Source organism: Labrus bergylta, chromosome 5 (genome assembly GCF_963930695.1).
Source record: "Labrus bergylta chromosome 5, fLabBer1.1, whole genome shotgun sequence".
In the NCBI taxonomy this organism is placed as follows: Eukaryota; Metazoa; Chordata; class Actinopteri; order Labriformes; family Labridae; genus Labrus; species Labrus bergylta.
Genome location: NC_089199.1, coordinates 31,933,657 through 31,955,697, shown reverse-complemented (window position 1 = coordinate 31,955,697; position 22,041 = coordinate 31,933,657). Strand labels below are relative to the sequence as shown.

At 43.3% G+C, this 22,041-nt stretch overlaps 1 protein-coding gene across 2 annotated transcripts in view; it reads right to left on the bottom strand.

The window, feature by feature from the left end:
- fam83c (family with sequence similarity 83 member C) overlaps positions 1–19,205 on the bottom strand; it is a 25,492-nt gene extending 6,287 nt beyond the window's left edge. The window contains exons 1-4 of one of the 2 annotated variants that reach the window (XM_065955425.1): positions 18,991–19,205; positions 18,222–18,870; positions 11,154–11,321; positions 8,675–8,799 (exon numbers count right to left, since the gene is read on the bottom strand). In XM_065955425.1, coding sequence (XP_065811497.1) covers positions 8,675–8,799; positions 11,154–11,321; positions 18,222–18,731 — 803 coding nt within the window. In that variant the 5' untranslated portion in view covers positions 18,732–18,870; positions 18,991–19,205. Of the gene's footprint in view, positions 1–8,674; positions 8,800–11,153; positions 11,322–18,221 lie in introns of both variants that reach the window. The other variant, XM_020653057.3, reaches the window with a different exon arrangement.
- Positions 19,206–22,041: the final 2,836 nt, after the last annotated feature.

Here is a 22,041-nt window from a genome sequence, read left to right as displayed (position 1 = left end):
TGCCGAGGACTGGGGCTCAATCTGAGCTCTGATACTACTTCTATTTATCCACGACACTGGCTGCTAGGTTGAGCTATCTGTAGTATGAAATACAAATGTGTGTGTTTAAACCGGCAATTTTTTTTCGTTCTTTGAAATGTAAACAGTGGTAACATTCAAATCTTCTGAGCTTCACATGTATGAGTCAAAGATGTGTTCAAAGTCTTGATTTAAAGTACCAACAAAAAGGAAATGTGTCACGCTGAAATGCTAAGAGAGCTGCTAACAACGTGTTGCACCACCGCCCAAAATAAATGTTTTTAATGCAAGTCCCATCTCTGACAAGGCAAACAGAACAATCACAAGCTGTTTTCACATGTGCACTCCTGAAAATGTCTAGTTAATGTCTGCAGGACTGCCCCTGAAATCCTCCTGATGTGGGCGTTAACACATGCACCTCACAGTGCTTACTAATATTCACACCTCCAGACGGCGCTCGTCCTTAACAGCAGACACCAGGCTGAGATGTCAAAGACGTTTTTCAATCGCGCAAAGTCACTAAAAAACACCTAAACTGCTCATATAGCCGCTTGAAGCAGATACTCTGATTCTCCCAAATGAGTGATAATAAGGAGCCAATTGTCAAGGTAATTAGAATAATAATAGTGGCTACAAAAATAACATGAAGTCATTATTATTCAAGCACATGTGCTTGAAGAACAAAAGCTACTGTGATCATTATGTTGTTAAAAGCTTACACTGCCCACACGCTGAGTACTCAAGTGTTAATCAGAAACAGTGAAAAGGAAACAGGCGGGGAAACTGTGAACCTCCTGCTCTCCTCTGTGCTCTGAACACTCAGCAAACTGTGCAGGGATCCGCTTCACTACGAGGGAAGTGTCTTCTTTAAAGTGGTCACAACCTGCAGAACTCCTCAGCCCTCTCATCAGGGAGTCCTCTAATGTGTAGTAAAATTATGAAACACACACGAACACACTACACAGCCTGTGTGTAAATTATCTCTCCTCCACCTCCAGCTGATAAACTGCAGATAAGCCTTCGACCACTTCCGGCTCTTAACATGAATCACTGCGGTGACTCATTGGATGATCGGCCAGCAGAGCAGACAGAGAGAATATTAACGCTGAGGAGGACACTGCGCCTTCATGGCTGGTCAGAGGATGCAGAGGGGAGGGTTGGGCCACCTTGTGTTTATGAGGACTGTTGGTGCAGCAGGTTGATTCAGAGCGAGCTACGTCACCTCACTCCAATAAAATGCCAACATGGCAAATGTCACTCTGCACCTTGGCCTTACATAACACCCACAGTTTGATTAGTAAAAGGGAAGATGTGCTTTAAAATATGCTGACTATGTATGTATGCGCACATTACTGTGGATACACCCACTGGGTAGAAAGCTCTACTGAATGGCAGCGTTCAGTCTACTGAAAATAAAAAATAGAAAGAAAGGAGATGCTAACGCTAAAGAAAGGAGATGCTAACGGGTCACCGCAATGCAGAGAAACATCTGGAATCCAGACTCTGAAAGTGGATTCCTAGCTGCTATTTATTTACACCCTGAAAACAGATCAACACTACCCTATGCCCATGGGCCAAAAACTTTCAAGTGCCCCCCAAAGGAAACTGCCACCAACCGAACCCACCAACACTCACTCTGATTGAGCCCACTACCAGTAAACCATCAATAAAGTACAAGTCCATTCAGTGCTGTAATAGAGAAGGCAGCCATGTTGCAGGACGTTTCACCGCTCTGTTTGACGAGGGCGCTTTTTAGCATTTTTTTCCCCTCCCTCATGAGGTCATAATGTGGCAATTAAAGAAAATGATGCTATACTGTTCAGTAAATGAAGCTTGTGGAGCGCTGGTTTGATTGAACGTGATCAACAAGTGACCAGCCGAGGTGGGCAGCATGACACGAGGGACGAGGAGTGTGTACATCACCACTTTCACCGTGGGCTGAGAGCTGAACTACCGTACTGTAGCTAGTAGGAGAGCAAACTCCACAAAGTCAAAACAGATAGAACTGAAGAGCAACAGAGATTTATTTTTATTTAACCAGGAAAAAGTCTCATTGAAATTAAAAATCTCTTTTGCAAGAGCGTCCTGCAGGCCAAGACAGGCAGCAGCACAGTTACAGGGTTTCAGACATAAAACACTTAACAACAATGAACATAAATACAGGAATCACAAAAAGAACCATTCATCAGAATCTGTCAGAAGTCATCAGCAACAAAACGATCAAAAAGGGGCAATACGAGTTAGCTCAAACATCTACAGTCAGATGTTTCTGCCTCCAGATCATTAAGACCACCTTTAAAAACATTCAAGGAAACCAGCTCCCGAAGAGTTAAAGTATCTTACAACCGATTCCAAGAAGAGGGCGCAGCATACTTGAACGCCCTTTTTCCTAATTCAGTACGGGCTTTAGGGATGCTTAGAAGGTGTAAGTCCTGCGAGCGAAGATGGAAACTTCCATTACTTGCACAGATGCACAGACACTGCTTGTTGTAGACTTCGCTGAACACAATAGAAATCATCACGCAGGAAGATCGTTAAAACCTTTCTAACTCTAGTAGACCTCCAACATCAACGTCTTATACGACTTATATTCCAGATTTTAGGGTAACTGGAGGCGTGCACAGTATAAAAAAAAGGTGGAAAAGAAGACACCAGCCTGAATAAAAGATTATGGAGCAGCCTCATTACTTTTCCTGCTCTTTCAAACATCAGCTCACCCTACAGGAAAAAAACTCCCCAGATATGTTGGAGGATTTGCGTCCAAACATGAGGCTCACCACAAAACTGTCAGGAAAGTTTCAGGAGCTTTGTGCATGTGTGAAAACAGCCGGTGTTCATGCCTTAACGTTGCAGATAGCTGGATTTTATAATGAGTATCTGAATGGAGACGGTAGCTGCATGTCTTTGGTTCATTCCAGTGTGCTGCATTTGCATGTCTGAAGAAGCATCTCACATCAGAAAGGACATAAATCAAACCCTCAGTGTTATCAAATGACCTGTTCAAACCTCACAGCTGCAAAACAGATTAAAGTTCTCTCATGTGTTCAATGTTTTCTGGGTGTAAGGCATTTAAGGCGCGCTGAGCTGCATGCTGAAACAGTGAGCTCGTTTCTCCGCAGCCAAATAAAACTGAGGAACCTGCAGGACGACTTTTTTTTTAACGAGCGATAAATCACTCACGGCTCACGTTGGACACCTTTAAGCTAAAGTGAAATCCACCGGTATGTCCCGAGGATCACCTGATCAGAGCACGCCTTCTCTGCATGAACTGAAAGTTTGTTTACAGGATGATGAGGAGAGACGGCGGCCCACAAGCCTGCGAGGAGGTCGTTTAATTGTGATGAGCCGAGTGTCACTTTACCAAATTACCTCACCACAGATTTGACATCAGACTTTAGAAGAATGGTATCAAATTTCACCAGCTGTTTCCTGTTTCCTGCTGCGTGACTCTGAACTCGACTGTCAGAGACTCTTCCATCATAGTCCGGATTAAAGTAGAAAGAGACTTCTAAAAATGGAGGTCGGTGCTCTCAGAGACAAACCTTAGACGTTCAAAATAAAGTTCAGTGGACTCCTTCTCTCAGGCAGAAAGTAAGAGTCATTTAAGGCAGATTTATTTAGGTGCAAATGTTTCTACACTCTGCGTCGTCCTCAGAGTCAAACAGTGTGTTATATTAAACTGACCCGTGTGCTCCTTTACTTTCTCTGGATTCTGCCTGAGAAAAGGAGACCACTGTTATATTTTGGATTATAGTTGAAGGGTTCATTAAGCCTCAACTTAAAAACAAAAGAACACATTAAAGCTCTGTGAAAATACTGATTGGTTAACTACCAGTTTGAGCTTTTTTTTACAAGTGCATAATCACATCATGTCATGGCACCGTTGCCATGTTGGCGGCATTTTGTTGTTGTTGTTGTCATTGAAACAACAACAACAACAATATGATTATTCAACTGTGCATATGGATGCAGGATGTAAATAATGACTCTACGTTTGTTTTTTTATTCCAGGGCTGTCAGCGTTAACGGGTTACCTGCAGACCGTCAAACATCTCTCTTTTTTTTTTTACCATTCTGATTCACAGATTTTATTTTTGATTCTTTACAAGTTTGTTTCTTCCGTGGTTAAGTTGATGTCCTAAGTACTAGAAATGTTTCAAAATAAAAGCAGGTTTGTATTTAAACCAGAAGTGAAGTACCAAAATTCAAAATAAAAGCAGTTTGAAATACAAAAAAATTGACTTTCAAACATTTTTCATTAACTATTGAAATTCAGTGGCGCCGGTAGCGTAGTGGTCAGTGCACACGCTCCCCATGTATGGAGCCTGTAGTCTCTCATTTCCTGCATGACATCCCCCTCTCTCTCTCTGACTCTGTCCACCGTCCTATCTCTAAATAAAAGGCATAAAAAGCCCACAATAAAATATTTAAATCAAGTGATTGATCAGTGTTGTCAAATCGGTTTGCCGAGTGATGCTAACGTTAGCCGCGCTCGTAGCACCAGCCCTCCCTGAAGGTGAACGTCCACACGTCTGTGCTGAATGTGGTCACACATCGCTCGGGTCGAGACGCCAGTGTAACCTGACGCAGCCAACGCACAAGTTCATCTCCATTTTCAAACCTTTTGTTTCATGAGCTGTCAGCCAATCACCACGAAGCCAGTATTCGCTTCTTAAATGTTCTCATGCTGTAAGTCTAACCCTCCCAGGTCTCACAGTGCGACGCAGCATCTCTTTTTTTAATGTCAGATTTATGTCTGCACCCGGCGCAGGAGGGGAGAGAGTGACGCGCTCAGATGATAAGACAACATCATATTTTGTCAGAAGCGTTTTGGCACCTCTCGGACCTCGCCCTTCATTCCTCAGTTTGTCAGCCTCGCCCTACACATTCACCTGAAACCGCACAAGAGCCCGTCATCAAAAAAACAAAACGCTCCGCTGCAGCTGTCGGATCAAATCAGAGACTTCCCGAGTGATGAGGAGAAAGTTTGGTAATGAGACCGGCCGAGGAAAGGAGAGAAACAAAGAGGAGTGTCACGCTGAAAGACTTCATGACACACCTTTTATTTTTACTATCTTCGACTAGTACTTGAACACACCATCCTGTTAGTCTGTTTGCTCCTTTTGAAGTTGGTTTTAAAACGTGTTTTGGAGGAGTTTCTATATGAAGCAATCGTCTGAGGACAGAGGACGCCGTGTGCTGTTCACACTGTACAGGCCCTGGAGGCAAATACAACTGACATGATTAAACTTCATAATCTGCAAAACATCAGATCCCTTAAACACTTGACAGCTGGAGGAGAGAGTTGGGGTTGACAAGCAGCAAAGGGCAGAGGTCAGAGTTGAAGTCATGGTCACTGCATCATTAACTACAGCCTCTATACATCAGCAACATAACCGCGAGGCTATCCTGCATCCCTAAAGAAAAAGATTACCAACATTTTTTAAATATCAAGCTGTTTCTAAAAATGTTCCCTGTCCTGTTCCAGATCTTATAGTGATGTCACACTCTGTCGCTCACTTACACATAACCAGAAAACCCATCAGGCCTCCTCAAGTGTACACCTCAGGTGAGTGTAACCTGTGAGGGGCTCTCGTGAGGACTAACCAGCAGAAGTGTCTCGTGAGGGAGAGCAGTGTTTGGTTTGCTTAGCTGAGACAGAAATCTACACGACACCATGACGTGAGAGAGACACTCTCTCTCCTCCGGCTCTGTGACACCAAGTCGTTCAAAACCCACAGCACTGTTTGTCTGGCAGCTTTCCTGGTACATTACACCCACACTGACACACACACACACACACACACACACACACACACACACACACTGACACACACACGTCTCCCTGTGGGAATAAAGAGCGAACAGAAAAACAACACAGAGTTCAGTCTGAGCTGAGGATTCAGAATCGTGCTGTTAACCCTTCATACTCTACAAATCCACCAGTGCAAAGCCTTAAAGGTCACATATTCTCCTCCTCTTCAACCAGTTTAAATAAGTCTCAGAGCTCCTCAAAACATGTGTGTGAAGTTTCTTGTTCTAAATCCACTCTGAGCCTGTATTTGATCATGTCTATAAACCCCTCTATTTCAGCCCTGCTCAGAACAGGCTGTTTCTGTGTCTGTACCTTTAAATATGTAAATGAGCTGTGTCTGAACACGCTCCCTCTCTGGAAGGGCTTGGGTGGCTCGGGACTACAAATAAATTGAAGTTATTTGAGGTTTTAGAAAGAGGCGTTTTCATTCTAATCACAGTAATGACGTAGAAGAACAGCCGATCAGTGTTAGACTACATTTAGAATCCGCCCAGTCTGAGACCGAGACAAGACTGAGTAAAAGTGCTTTAGATTCCTACACGAGACAGAGATCTTCAAGAAGTGGTCTGGAGACCGGTCTTAAGACCAAGACCAATTTCGAGTACTACAACATTAACCTGAAACTCCTTTTCCCCGTTTCAGGACGCACTCTGAGAACAGATAACAAACGCCACATATCCCTAAAAATCTTTACACTGTGAAGGTTATTTGGCTTCCTGCTATACTGCATGTCATACATCTAAAATGATAAAGTCCATGTCGTTGACCTCAGCTTTGTGCTGCAGAAGAAATAAGCTTCTGGTTATTGTAGTTTTTATTCTGGAACATGATCATGTGAAAAAAACGTCCTCAGTCATTTTTCATGTTTTACTGCATGTTAGGTCATGTGATGACATCATGAGGTAAGGTTTAACATAATGGTAAAACAAATGGGAATGTGAGCTCTCAGCCGCAATAAGAATGAAGTCTGTACGGAAGCCCAAAGTGGACATAAATCCATATACAGTATGAATTTTAAATCCATTTTCCCGAGATAAAAACTACATTTCAGTTGTTTTCCTCAATGTCCCGTCTCGTGTATTTCTGTTTCTTGGGATAATGAAGCTTAATTTGACACAGAAATGTACGAAATAGCCTGTTATCACAGAAAATAAGCTTAGAAAATAAGCTTAGAAAACAAAGGAGATTTTCCTCGTTATCACGTGAAAAAAAATTAAAATAAAATGTGTGGATGTTTGCTCTCTTAGGGCTTCCGTACCGACCTGAACTTGATCACATTTTAAAGTTCATTAAACACTCAAAAAGCTTAATAAAAGTGAAAGATTAATTAAATACCTCAGAATGAAATGAGCCTGTAGTGCGTCACAGGTTAATCAAATCTGCGCTCACTAAACAAGCCTGTGCAGAACGTTCTCCTCACTTCATCAGTCTGGTCCACTTGTTGAGCATGCAGCTCTAATTACAGGTATTACTCAGGTATTCTCAAACTGTTTCAAATACCACAAATGTCTCCTCACTGGCAGCAGCAGCAGCAGCAGCGCTCACACACACACACAACAGGACTATTGTTCCAGGGCTTATCGGCACATTTGCAAAGTGAATATGAGCGGCTTCCTCCTGTAAGACCTGCTTATCAGGAAAGATGCAAAGTCAATGTCAAATGTCTGCTGCCGTGAGATGACTAACCGTGTTCCCTTCGGCACTCTGAGCATCTCGTTCTGTCTCTCTGTGTGTGTTTCTTATGAATGAGGAACGTCTTCTTACAGATACTGATCGTCAGTCAGGGATATTTTGTTTCAGTTCAGGAAAACTAAAAGCATTAGGCCCTTAAATGTTTCTATTCAAAGTCCAAACTCCAAAACAACAGGGTCCTACGTTTCCCATAATGCAATTCAAAAAAGAATATTTCAACGGACCTTCCCTGACAGGTTTGTACTTAAAAACCGGTTTGCTGTGCAGGATTGTAAGTTTTTTCTTACATACCAAGATGTATGAGGTCAGAGTTGATTAAATAGTTATACTACCACAGAAAATATAATAATACCGTTTACACACAGCAATAATTAAGGTCAGTCCAATCCTTTTGTGTGTGAAAGTCGAGCAGCAACCTCCGGTGTTTAAAAATGAAGCTGAAGTGCAAAATCCTGCAGTTCCTGGAGTGTCCACTAGAGGCTGGCTGCAGAAGCACAGGAAGTCACATACACACCCATTCTAAAAAGCCTGTTTTTACAGCAGAGTTCCCTTCATCACATTTCAAGACCAACTGGCACAAACGATCTGAACTAAGAAATAACCAACAGATACTCAAACTAATATTCAAATGGAAGTCAATGTCTTATTTTTCAGAAATACAGTTTGATTCATTTTTGCTAAACTTTTATATTCTATAAATCAGACTCTATATGCACAGGGACTCTTATGTATGTGTGCATATGACAATACATAACCAATTCTTGGCAATGTGTACAGTACAGTGTTTAAATTCTGCGTGACATTCAATCTAAAAGAAGTTGCTGATAGGTGCCGAGCGTTTCTGACTTCTGCAGATTTCTGTGTTCAGACTGAGTACGAGACTTCAGTTCATGCACACGTGTACGGCCTTAGATAACTAAACTGAAAGCAACAAATTCTGAGTCTTATCCGCTGAACGAGAGTTGTTGTGACAGTGATGAACGACGGCTCACTCAAGTCAATCGGCAGCTTTTCTCTGTTAATTATTAGAAGTCCAGAACTGTTGTTAAAGGAGAGGCGACTAAAACAGGAGAGCACAAAAGCAGTGAAAGGGTTAATGAGAGGCTGCTGAAGTGTGTGTGTGTGTGTGTGTGTGTGTGTGTCATTTACCTGTACGACCCAGCGATGACCTCTTCACAGTCGATGATCATGAACTTCTCCAGGACCTGCCCGGTGAACTTCTTGCCGCTCTTGGTGCAGTACGTGTCCCCACACACACTGCGGACGCGAATGTTCTGCACACAAACACAAACACACACACACACATCTTTGAAAAAACAGAATTGGACAAACACACACACTCACACACACCGCTGGCTGCATTTTGATATTTTTTAAAACCGGGGAATTTTTTTTTGATCTTAGGATCTAAAGGATTCAAAAGTCCAAACTGTTGAGGTGGCTTTTAAAGGTGTCTCTCTGTCTTTAAAGAGGACATATTCTCCCCCTCCTTCACCTTTTCAAACAGTCCCCTGTGGTCTAAATGAAACATCTGTGCTGTGCTTTGGTCAAAATATAACATGAATCAAGCACCAGAGGAGGTTTGTGACCCTGTATAAACCAGCTCTCTCAGAACGCTCCGTTTTGGTGTGTGTGTGTTTCTTTAAATACAACGACCCCCCCCTGAGTTTTCCCCGTAGACATCACTCCTCTGTAGTGAGAATAAAAATGGCCGACCTGCACAAAAGTTTTGTTCTAGGCTGGGGGTGGAGTCTATGGGTGGAGATACCAGGGGAGGGGAGGGTATTTTTTTTTTTTACCAGAATCCCACTGTGACATCACAAGGAGAGCACATTAGAAACAGAGCATTTTTCTCTGTTGTAAGACTTATGCAGACCACAAACAAAGGACTGGATGGATTTATTTCACATGTTGTGGGTCAGTAGACTCTCAGGTTACCCAGATATATGTTCATAAACACTGTAGAAGTGGATTTTTCAGAATAAGTCCATGATGAGTAAAATAAGGGTGCTGTGGCGGTGACTCATGGTTAAAGGAGCGGCTGTAAAAACAGTTGACTCTCGACAGCGTCATCGAGAAGTGTAGCTCTGCTAAAGCTGCGTTCGTTCCGACTATAAACCCATTCTATTTCCAACAAGTTCTTCACAATAAAAGTTCCCAGCCTATCTGTATTTGTAGTGCTTTTATTGTGAAACATTCCTCTCTGCTCTGTTATAAACTATAAACTGAATGTTGAATCTTTTTCCTCTCACATCGGAAACTTTCCGTGAGATCTTTGAGATAATGGAGACAGTGTTTGTTGCTTCATACTCAGAGCAGAGCAGACACCTCGACGCTACAACATCATGTTTACATTGAGTCAGTGCTGGAACGCCTGTTCACCCTGTTCACATCACACACTCACAGACACTACAGCGACTCCTTTGGCACTCCACTGTGACTTCTAGAAGCCGAGTGTCGAGATGGTTAAACTGCTGAGGTTGCAAAGTACTCGGTTATGCAACACACACTTTCAGTTCAAACTCATGTTAGCTAACAGGCTAGCTAAAAGTAGCTTTGTTCTGTTCGCACTGTCAGTGCAGGTACATTCAAACAGGCAAGAGGTGCTGATAGCAGAGGGACTTTCATGCTGCATGATATGGGCTGTGATAGGCCACACTCAAATGTTTAACGCTATGATTCTCTGCCTGATGAACTTGCTTTCATTAAAAGCAGAAGTGCTCAAACGGAGCGATTTGAATTTTCTCGTTTTAATGCGTACCAGCCGTGATTGATTCTTTATGTCAACACGCTCACATTAACAATGCGACCATGCTGCCGTCTCTCAGGTGGAGGATTTCTCAAAGTTGTTCAGCCCCTATATTTGACATGTTAGCAAGCTTCCATTAGGGATGCACCAATCTGATATGGTGACACTGGGCTGATCTGAGGGACCGATCCGAGAGGCTGATCTATTAAATTCAGTTCTAGCCTATTCTGTGTTTACGACAAGTACGTGCAAATACTACGTCAGTGTCATCAGTGCACAGGTTTGGGCATTTTGCTAGGCAGAGCTGACATATCATGAAAAGTGCTCACAGCAGAGGATGAGCAGTTTGGATGGATTTCACGTCCCGACACAATGAAGCGAAGCAGTTAGCTTTGCATCGCAGAGATCCAAGAAACTTCCCAGCGACAAAACACTTTGAAACACGCACATGTTTGCCATCCCATAAATATTTTTCTGAGAGCGTTCAGTCTGACCTCTACATGAACATATGAGGACACGTATCAGCAGAGTTGCATGAGTGTGCCCTGAAATGAATTACATTTTTAAGGTTAATAATAGCAACATGAAGAAGAAGCCGTGGAACAATAAGGGAGCGCACGGCTTAGTCCGCTCTGCACATTTCATGCACAATGAGGGTTCACTGCGACAGGAGAGGGTCAGAGACCCTATGGATTGTGATTACAGATAAGTCAGGTTATATGTATTTTTTTATTTAATGTTGTTTGATTTTATTAAGCCAGAAAACAAAGAGATCTGTTCTGCCTCTGTACGTCTGGACGTTCTCTCACTGTGAGTGTCTCTGTCAGAAATGTAAGACATGACGTGTCTGTGTCAGCTACAGTCCGCTGTGTGACTTACACTCAGGTGTGAGTTCTGAATGTCCAGAGCTGAACACATGTCCGTGAAGTAGTCGAGGTTTTTGTCGTCCAGCAGGATGTAGACGGGGACTCTGCGCTTGTTGGACGCCTCCATCAGATCACACAGCAGGTCTACGTCCGTGAACACGTCCATCACCACGGCGATCACCTGAAGCAGCAGGGAGACACGGGAGACGTTAGCATGCAGCAGAGTCACATCAACATTTCATGAGTGCGGGGGCCTCTTCATGGCTCGGACACTGTGAGGGTTACACGTTCTGATCGAAAGAGGCTTCAGCAGAATTTTACACTTTGATGTGATAAAAATCTCATGATATCCATATCTGTTCTGTATGACGGAGGATTAGGGCCACGTTATTATTATTATATATTTTTTTAATTTAAAGATTAACGAGTTCGAGACCAGCCTGCGCGAAAATGATGAAAGTAGAACTCTCAAAGTCTTCAAAGAATAAAGTGGTTATTTTATTCTATATCAGAAGAGCAGCAGAATCCTGTTCTCAAATGACAAACATGGAGCCTCTTGTCCTAAAGGACTCACTAATAAGGAAATAGGATACTTCCTTGTGTAGTCGGTAAAAACAGTTCAAGAGAAGTTTTCACTTCAACTTGTAAGACCTTGTTTATCTGTAAAATGATGAACAGGACACAAACTGTCTGTGAGACACTTTAACAAGGCAGACCGATAACAGACACAAATAGTTGTGTTGTTTACTTATGCAGATATGAAACTACACATGCTTTTGGCACATCATCATCTTCACATTGCCTTTAAAATATCAGCACCCTGAAAAGATACTGAAGAAACTGAAGAAAGAAGCACACTGACTGGGAGGAAGTTGTCTGCAGAGGAAAATACTTTAAGAGTTCTACTTTCATCATTTTCGCGCAGGCTGGACTCGAAGTCGCTCATTTACGAGATTATTCTCGTAAATTTACGAATTTGATCTCGAAATTAAAAAAAAACAAACAAAAAAAATGTACGTGGCCCTAACCCTCCGTCGTAGTTCTGATACCATGGCAACAAGAAAAAATTAATCCTAGGCATCTAATATTGGGAAAAGTATTGTTTTTTATTTCTAAAAATGGTGAGCACACTTGCCCACAGTTGAGTTTGCTAAATGTATTTCCAACATATTTGTGTTTTCAACCAGTCAAGGCCAAAACATCACAAGTCACATGCACAATGACAACACACACGTTTACACACTTAACGGTGGAGGTTCTTACTGGCACACCAGTTTGGCAGCCTAGCGATTACCACCCTTGTCCTCTTCCGACGGTTAGATTGTCAGTTGGATCTACATGTCACAGTGTCCTTGGGCGCGACAAAGTGCTCTCGAAGGCGGAGCCAATCGACATTACTACCACATGATCTCTCTGCCCCCCCCCCCCCCCCCCCAGGATCTGATAAATAAGGAACTTTTTCAGCTGTTAATCCCAGATTTTAAATCTGTATCCGGCTGTGGATGTGACTTTTGTAAACTTTGATGTCAGATAAAATAAAGTTATTCTTTGTATCGTTATTCAATCAGCCTGATGTGACACGGACTCTTTCCAGGACTTTAACTCTACACTAAGGTCGTCTTATTTGACAAATACTGGCGGTTCCTCCATATGGCACGTGTTATGTAACGTTAACGTTCACACACACACACACACCAGGAATGGCTCTGACACACGGCCCTCTGTGCAAACACACACATGTTCAGACATGTTCCTACCCACACACACACCGGGAGACATGCCTTCAAATGAATAACACACATAATCAAAACAACAACGAAAACATTAGAGTGAACTTTTCTGTTTCCTTCATGAAGGTTAAAGAAAGAAAGAAAATGTTCAGGCAACATCTGCAGGAAGCTTCAGTGTCCAGCTAACTGTACGTAACCAATCAAAGAGGGTCTAACAGCAGCTCTTTATCCTCTCCATCTACTGACTGATGAACTACATTCACTGTGTCATTGGATCTGAAACCTGCTGAATCAGCAAAAAACACGTGAGAAAGAGGTCAGTGTAATGGCATTGTAGAGAGAATACAACATTGTGTAATTGGATATTAGAGAGCGTTTCAGGCAGGGACGGAGCAGGTTGGAGTTTTCTCAGTTTTCTTCTTTTTTTTTTTAGCAGCAGACTCAGCCGTCATGCATTTAAAACGAGTCTATTTACACGTCGAGAGAGAGAGAGAGAGAGAGAGAACAAGGAAGTGTCTGTGGAGAGTGACTCACGCAGCGCGTGCTCCGCTGTCTGCCAACAACACGGCGGCTCTCAATGAGCTGTGATGTGGTCGGCGAGGAGATCATGAGATAAATTGCCAACACTCTTTAGAATCACTCAGAATTTAAAGTCACACTTACACAAGTAGGTCCAATCAGTGAGCTGTGTAGAGAGTGAGATGATAAAGGTATCTTACTCTCTGATCATTAAGGAAACATGCTATGTTGAAGTGCTGGCTTCTCTGACAACAATGCAGCAGCCAGTATGTCCTCCTTCTAACTTTAGATTCTGCTCCTGAATGCTCTGGATTTGTTTGGACCAGAGAAGGTAGGCGCTTTTAAGACCCCCCCACACGGCCGTTTTGGACGCCCCTCAGTTTGCCAGATATGAGAGCAGTTATCAGGTCAACAGGTGTTGCAGCGATGGAAGCGGTTAAGAGAAGTGGTTCAGATAGAAGTGATTGTACCCGACCTAAAAAGCCTCTGCATGTTTCTAATAAGCTCCACGAGCAGAAACGTGCTCAAACTAGGATCAATATTGGAGATGCTTTTGAAAAATGGAGAGAGGTTAGAACACAGAAAGGTTTACAGACCCATGCAGAGCTGGATAAACACTGAAGCTTCAGAGTCCACCACATGGTGACCTGAGTGAGCATCCACTCTAGAGAGGAGGGGGGGGACAGCTCTCTATGAGGTTTAGAATTTGGACTGTAGTGTGTAGCACTGTATGTGTGTGTGTGTGTGTGTGTGTGTGTCTCTCTCTCTCTCTCACTGTGTGTGTGTGTGTGTGTGTGTGTGTGTCTCTCTCTCACTGTGTGTGTGTGTGTGTGTGTGTGTGTGTCTCTCAGTGTGAGCGTCTTAAGGGGGGGCTGAGGACCCTTCGACCCGTCCTGGCTGACAGGTGTCATTATCCGTCCATGGTCATTCTTTTCAAGCCGGGGAGTAGAGAGTGAACGAGGTCAGCTCGTTCAATGAGTGACAGAGCGGTCGGCCGGCTGTTGGCCTCGGCGCTCGCAGGAGATAAGAGGTGATCAAACATGACAGCAGGCGGGAGGGCGGGCAGATCCAGACCTGCTGCATTTGTTTGTAAGCAAACCAAGCGGAAACCACTCGAGGGAGGAATTATTGAACTGAAGTGGGGAGGATGGAAAACAAAAAAACACCTGACCGACCGCAGGAGAAGTCTCTGTCACGATGTTTTTCAGAACGCTGTGTATAATCCCCTCCAGACGTGTGTGAGGAGTTATGTTGTTGTTAGTAAACCTGTTTTTACACGTCGGACTAATGGGTACAAAAAGTTTTGTTCTGGCTGAAGTAAATTATTTGCAGCCGTAAAAACAGGCTGTAATGGCTGCAGGACAATAATCCCTATTAAAGCACGACTCATAAAACACAGGCTCAGTTTGTTATTTTATGAGTCTGACATGGTTATAGAGAGAGAGAGAGAGAGAGAGAGAGAGAGAGAGAGAGAGAGAGAGAGAGAGAGAGAGAGAAACAGAGAGAGAGAGAGAGAGAGAAACAGAGAGAGAGAAGCAGACAGAGAGAAAGAGAGAGAGAGAGAGAGAGAGACAGAGAGAGAGAGAGAGAGAGAGAGAGAGAGAGACAGAGACTGAGAGAGAGAGAGAGAGAGAGAGAGAGAGAGAGAGAGAGAGAGAGAGAGAGACGCCTGACTTTTTAAAATAAGTTTAGGTACTTTCTATCGTTGATTAAACTCTGTGTATTATAAATTCTCATGTTGCAATAACAGTTAAGATGTGATTAGCGCTTTTCCCATTAAGGGTCATGGGGAGGTCGGAGAGGACAGGTCCACTGCGTAGAGGTCGCCAACCAATCACAGGCCTACACTCATCATTTAGTCTCTTAACTGCTCGAGTGATACAGTGATGGTTTTTAAAGAACTCGGGGCTGTGCTTCTAATCTGTAACACTTTGTCATTTCCAGTCAAGTCGTCGTCACATTCTGTGGTGTGTGTGTGTGTGTGTGTGTGTGTGTGTGTGTGTGTGTGTGTGTGCTGTGTGTGATTATCTGGTGTGGAAATGAGACACTAACAAAGTGTCTCAGAGCGAGCTGCACAGATAGTCGTCTGAAGACTTTTGGTTTACTCTCGATTCAGCTGTCGTCTTCTCAGAGTTTTGGGTTTCTGGCTCTTTCTCTCTCGTTCTCTCTGCATGTTAACTCTAAGTCGCCTCCGTAGATTTGAAAGCCCACAGCCTAGCTAACGTTAGCTACAAAGGATGTCAAAATGTTCAATACTTTGCCGTGATAGAGCTGCGTTCACACTGCGAGCCTTTAATGCTCAGATCTGATGTTTTCTTTATTTGGCTCTTCAAGCTGCTTTTTGAATGTTTCCTGTATCAGACTTCTGCAGGAATCCACACGTGAAAGTGGCCCCAATGTGATTTGAAAAGATCCGATTCAAAGTGACTTGACTGGGATCAAATCCATCAGATCCAGGAGACTCTTGGCTGAAACATGCAGAGCAGTCCGGCCCTGCAGGAGCACGATCGAGGAAACACGGTTTCAAACATTCAAGATGACGCCGAGTGATTTTACGAGTGCAGCAGATGGATGTGAACAAAACAACCTGCTCATGAATCCCTCAGCAGTCAGTCCCCAACATGAAGCAATACTAAGGAGAAAATATCTGAGGGGGCGTTAATCTGGCCATTTCTGCTCAATGCTGAAAACCATTTTTTTTCTGGTTTCTTTTTTTTTTTTCACACAATAAAGTTTAGGCTGCTATAACAACCTGAAAAAAGTTTTGGTATCACACAAGGAGGGACAGACGATCAGTGAGTCTGCAGCAAGATAAATATCGCTCATGAAAAACTAACAACAGAATGAAAAATTCACTGTACAGGAATTCATTTTAGTGGGGCGCCGGTAGCCTAGTGGTTAGTGTGCATCCCCCATGTACGGAGGCTAAGGTCCTCCAGGTGGGCAGCCCAGGTTCAAATCCGACCTGGGGCTCCTCCTGCGGCACTGCCTCTCTCTCTCCATGATATCCAATTCTGTCCTATCTCTACAACAAAGGCATAAACAACCCCAAAGACTAACTTTAAAAAAACTGAAACTAAAATAAAAACGAGGCGATGGAAACACCGGTAAACACTGGGTCACTCTGCTATAGTTCATTGTCATCACTCTGCTATAGTTTATAGTTGACCAGCTGTGCAGGGAAGTAAACCGTCACTAACTGAAACTATTTGTGAGTTTACAAAACTAATAAAAATATAATGAGCAAATGTCCTTTGTTTAAGTGTTTGACTCTAACAGACAGAGGTCAGAGGTCAGTCCGTTTATAATTTAGATGACTTTGCTGACTGCAGAAGCTGAAAAAAAATGTCTCGCACTTGTACAATACCGCCCTACAAAGCCAGAGTGCAGTATCTGCAAAAATGCCAAACTGAGAAAAACAGCTTTTTGTGTTTTTTGTTCGCCAAGCGTAAGTATCAAATTAAATTCAACAACCAATTGTATGATTGATTAGATGAAAGTGAAGTGAATTTGAAACATATTGTAATTTGACTTTCAGGTTAACCATTTCAGTTTTACGGCTAAAACTGCACTTTGCCTTTGTTTTATTGCTGAATAATTATATAACACTGATGGGCTGCAGTAACTAACAATTGTTAATGGGTTTTATTATTTTATAGATCAGATTAAAATATATTTTCATGTCATGAACAAAATCTTACAGTTACAGGCCTGTATGTTTAGATATGTGAGCAACAATTCATATGAACTGAACAACTGATTAAAATCAATTAATTAACACTGAATGCAACACATGAATGCATTGACGAGACACATGTGACACACATTTAATTTTCTAACAGTTTTATCGGCCTGGGCATCAATTACCAAAATGTACTCAGTGAGAGATATAAACATAACTTTTACATCTTTTTAAGACTTCAAAAGTAATCGATAAACAGAAACCACCACTGCTCTCTCTCTCTTTCACATGCAGCAGTCGTTCGATAAAAGTATTACTTTAAGATGTGTAGTTTTTTTTTACTTGGTACTTTTGGCTTGTAACATAACACTGATTGAATCGTTTTAAAACATGTGGTATCAAAAATAACTGAAGTATTTTCACATCTTTGCTTTACATATCTCCCTTTTCTGCATATTTTCACCCATTACATGAGTGCTGTAAGTAACCTCCCCGGTTCTGATAAAACTGAGTGTGTTTACATTGAGTGTCCTGGTTATGAGCCTTACCCTGGTTGGTCCTAAAACAATGGCAAACTGCAGTATCTGACACCTTCTTCATGGTTTCACAGTGTATTTTACAGATACTGCGTAACTAAAAAAAAAAACAATATCTCTGGGAAATAAAGCAGTAGAACTACGAAACTCTCACAGGTTGAAGAGCAGATACTGCACTTACGATTTGTGCTAAAAAAGTGAATTTCACAAAAAGTGCAGATACTGCCCTTTGGCTTTGTAGGGCAGAATATTTTTAAAGAAGTAGCTGGATATCTTTCTCTGAACCGACCCAGAGACACATCTGAAATGGACAAAACTGAAGTAAAAATAAACTGTGTGTGTGTGTGTGTGTGTGTTTTCAATGAGGAGCCCTCAGTCTGTGACAAAGGTTAAACACACATTACAAATTACATTGTTCCATAATTGATTGGCTGATTAGAGTTTATTTAAGATGTGATAAATAGCCTACACTCCTCTCTCTCGGACATTTGAAATCATTTGCACCTTTGTACTTTTAAATAATCTTATTGCAATAAAATGATGCTGAAGTTCATGATTCTTCTGTTTCTGGGACCTGATGAGGTCAAAGATCCACATAATGAGTTTATTCTTACCTTTTTGGCTTTGTTGATCAGGGACCTGATCAAGTCTTTGACGTTATGGGACTTGTCCCTCTGGAAGTAGATCTGCGTCTCAGACGGTCCGTATCTCGCCGGGGAGTCCGGCCAACCGAGCTCCAGCATCGGCGGCTCCTCGTCGGACATCATGGGGAAGTAAGTCCCGGAGGTGAGCTCTGACACGGCGTCCCCGTCCCCGAAGTCCCGCTCATTCGCTCCGAGTCCGTTGCTCTCGGAATCGCACGCCTTGGCTGCGTTTTTGGTGATGTACCGGACCTCCAGCGGGGACAGAAAGTTGAGCTCCCGCTCCTCGGCCAGCACCCTGCGGTACTCCTTCTCTCCGTGCTCCAGCAGCGCGTCCGTCGCCAGGCGGGCCGCCTCGTTGTGGCTCAGCTCCAGCGTGGAGCCCTGCCGCCACGGGTTCTTCACCTCCTCCAGCCGGGTGGCGAGCTTACCCAGGGGCTTCCTGCCGGACGAAGCCGGACGCAGGTCCTCCGAGCTGATCATGGTGCCTGTTCAGTCAGCAGTCCCCGGATTAAGGTTGTCGGATCCCCGGGTTACAAACTCACGAGAAATAACTCCAACAAACTGGGTGGAGGGATACTTAATATCCTGTCACAGGAAACTAGTTCCTTCTATAATGGGTCTGTAGAAACATGTTTGCATACACACACATTACGAGCCACACAAACAGTCTCGACAGCACAGCCTCGTAATGCAGGAAAACCTTCAACTAAAATAAATATCTGAAGTCTCTGTAACTCACCACCGAGGCTCTCACACTCAGTCCTTATTATCGAAAGATCTGAGGAGTCTTTCCGTCGTTCAGATTACAATCCAGGTCTTCGGGTCTATGTTCCTGTGAGGCGGTGTAATGGTCCTCTCTTCTCTAGTTCCCTGTCATGACAGACCGGATCCGAGTCCCGGGAGACTTTCAGCTCCGCAGCCACCTCCTCCCTTTACACCAGAGTCTGTGCGCGTACGTGTACAAGTGAGGTGTGTGCTTAGTGCGCACCTGTTGATACCTGTGCTGCCATTGGTCTCCGACATGCACAGGCCCCTCCTCCCCCCCCCCCCCCCCCCTCTCTCTCTCTCTCTCTCTCCTTACTGTCCCCCCCCCCCCCCCCTCTCTCTCTCTCTCTCTCTCCTTACTATCCCCCCCCCCCCTCTCTCTCTCTCTCTCTCTCTCCTTACTGTCCCCCCCCCCCCCCTCTCTCTCTCTCTCTCTCTCTCCTTACTGTCCCCCCCCCCCCCCTCTCTCTCTCTCTCTCTCTCTCCTTACTGTCCCCCCCCCCCCTCTCTCTCTCTCTCTCTCTCCTTACTGTCCCCCCCCCCCCTCTCTCTCTCTCTCTCTCTCCTTACTGTCCCCCTCCTCCTCCCCCCCCCCCCTCTCTCTCTCTCCTTACTGTCCCCCTCCTCCTCCTCCCCCCCTCCTTCCCTGCTCCGCGTTGTCAAGCCAACCTGTTCACCACAGGTGTGTCAAAATGAAGTGTCTGTAAAGAAGGAGACGGGTCTGTGTGGATGTTCTGCTTTATTTGAATGAACAGAAGAACTTTTTAATAAATTATTAATATGTATAATGAAACTGAATTTCACTTTTCTTTTGAATTTATTGATATTTTGTAAATTGTAAATTGCTGAAAAGAGAAAACGTGTTCAGCTGACCTGACTTACGATCATCATGTTTTTCTCTGCAGGTTTAAACCTCAGCAGCAGCAGCAGCCAAAAACTTTGTTGGACAAAACATCAACAACAACATGATTGGACACAAATCCACCTTTTCATTCATTTATTAATTGCAAGCTAAATTATTATGAGCTTGCAGACTCTCAACACTGTTATATAAATGGAAACCAAGAAACTGAAACTTTATAGATAAAAAATGATCTTTAAAATAATATGTTAAAGGAAGAATGTGCGACATGTTTCCCATAAATAAATCATAAAGTCTGTCCTGTGTAAATGTGTCTCTGAGTCCTGACTGTCTACAATGAGGGAGAAGCTCGAGTCCCGCTGGCTGTGTTGTTGTCAGAGCCGTGTTTACATGGACGGGACGGCCGGCTCCTCCCCTTGTGTATAAAAGCTGTTTTAGTCAAGAACTAGAGAGAAGAAGAAGAACATACTCACTGATTATTTGGATGTTAGTAAGAGTTTTTAGATCACGCTCATTCTGTGTCAGTTTACATGAAATGTGAAGCTACCAGCTAACTAAAGAGCGCTAACATTAGCATGCTAACACAACAATGTGAAGCTACGAGCTAACTAAAGAGCGCTAACATTAGCATGCTAACACAACAATGTGAAGCTACGAGCTGACTAAAGAGCGCTAACATTAGCATGCTAACACAACAATGTGAAGCTACGAGCTGACTAAAGAGCGCTAACATTAGCATGCTAACACAACAATGTGAAGCTACGAGCTGACTAAAGAGCGCTAACATTAGCATGCTAACACAACAATGTGAAGCTACGAGCTGACTAAAGAGCGCTAACATTAGCATGCTAACAGAACAATGTGAAGCTACGAGCTGACTAAAGAGTGCTAACATTAGCATGCTAACACAACAATGTGAAGCTACGAGCTGACTAAAGAGTGCTAACATTAGCATGCTAACACAACAATGCAGGACACAGCGGATTGCAGCGCGAGCCAAGGACGACTTTGTCCACCGTGCTTGTGCTTAATGGTGTTTAATTACGTTACGTTCCATTTGATTCCATTTGAGGAAGGTTGGAGGTGTGTCTCTGGAGGAGGGCGGAGGCTTCAGGATGGAGGGGGCGTGGCCAAACAGCAGTTTGTTTTGGTTTCATGCTGGTGCTGAAGGTCAACATCTACTGGATCAAAAAGTCACACATTCTTCCTTTGTATTCAAGATGTTGGTTATGTTAGCTAGTTCTGGCACAGCTGTTGAGGTTGCTAGGCGACAAGAGCGGGTAAGGGTGGAGACAGGGAATCCTCCATTGACCAATGTCCCCTCAGTTCATATTAAAAAACACATTTTAGAGTAAAGGAGCGTCAGAGGTCTGATAGAGAAAAGCAGCTATGCTTTGAGCCTTTGCAGTTTATATTCAGGCCTCTTACTTCAGGGAAGTACACACACACACACACACACACACACACACACACACACACACACCTCCATCTGCCATGTAGGGATCAAGTAATTATCGGGCACAGACGGAGATTACAGTCTTAGCACCTATTATTGTTGTTTTGTTTCTTAATAATCACCATTTTCAGACTGAAACTCCCCCGGTGCGCTCGTTGTTCCTCTCTAAAGAATCGTGGGAACCTGGAAATTATTTCTTGAAACACTTTAGCAGCATGAGGTGCAAATTATTGTTACATTCAGGCCTTCATTGAGGCATTTAAATCACTACCGTTATGACCTTCAACAACAAATATATATCTGACACTTTTTCAATGTTTTTTGCAGGAAGAGTTTTCAATCATATCAATATGTATCAGTTTGTTTTGAGGTGGGTCAACACCATGGGGTGCCTTGGTATTATAATAAACTTAATAGATTTAACAAAAAAAAAGTGTGACAAACAAAAAAAACAGTGAATCTACAAAAGGCTAACATGGGCGCTGATGGCCTTGGGATTAGTTTAAGTCCACCTGCAGCTCCTTTCCCACACGTCATTCCCCTCTCTCAGACTCTCAGAGCTCCTCAAAACATATGTGTGAAGTTTCTTGTTCTAAATCCACTCTGATCCTGTATTTGATCATGTCTATAAACCCCTCTATTTCAGCCCTGCTCAGAACAGGCTGTTTCTGTGTCTGTACCTTTAAATATGTAAATGAGCTGTGTCT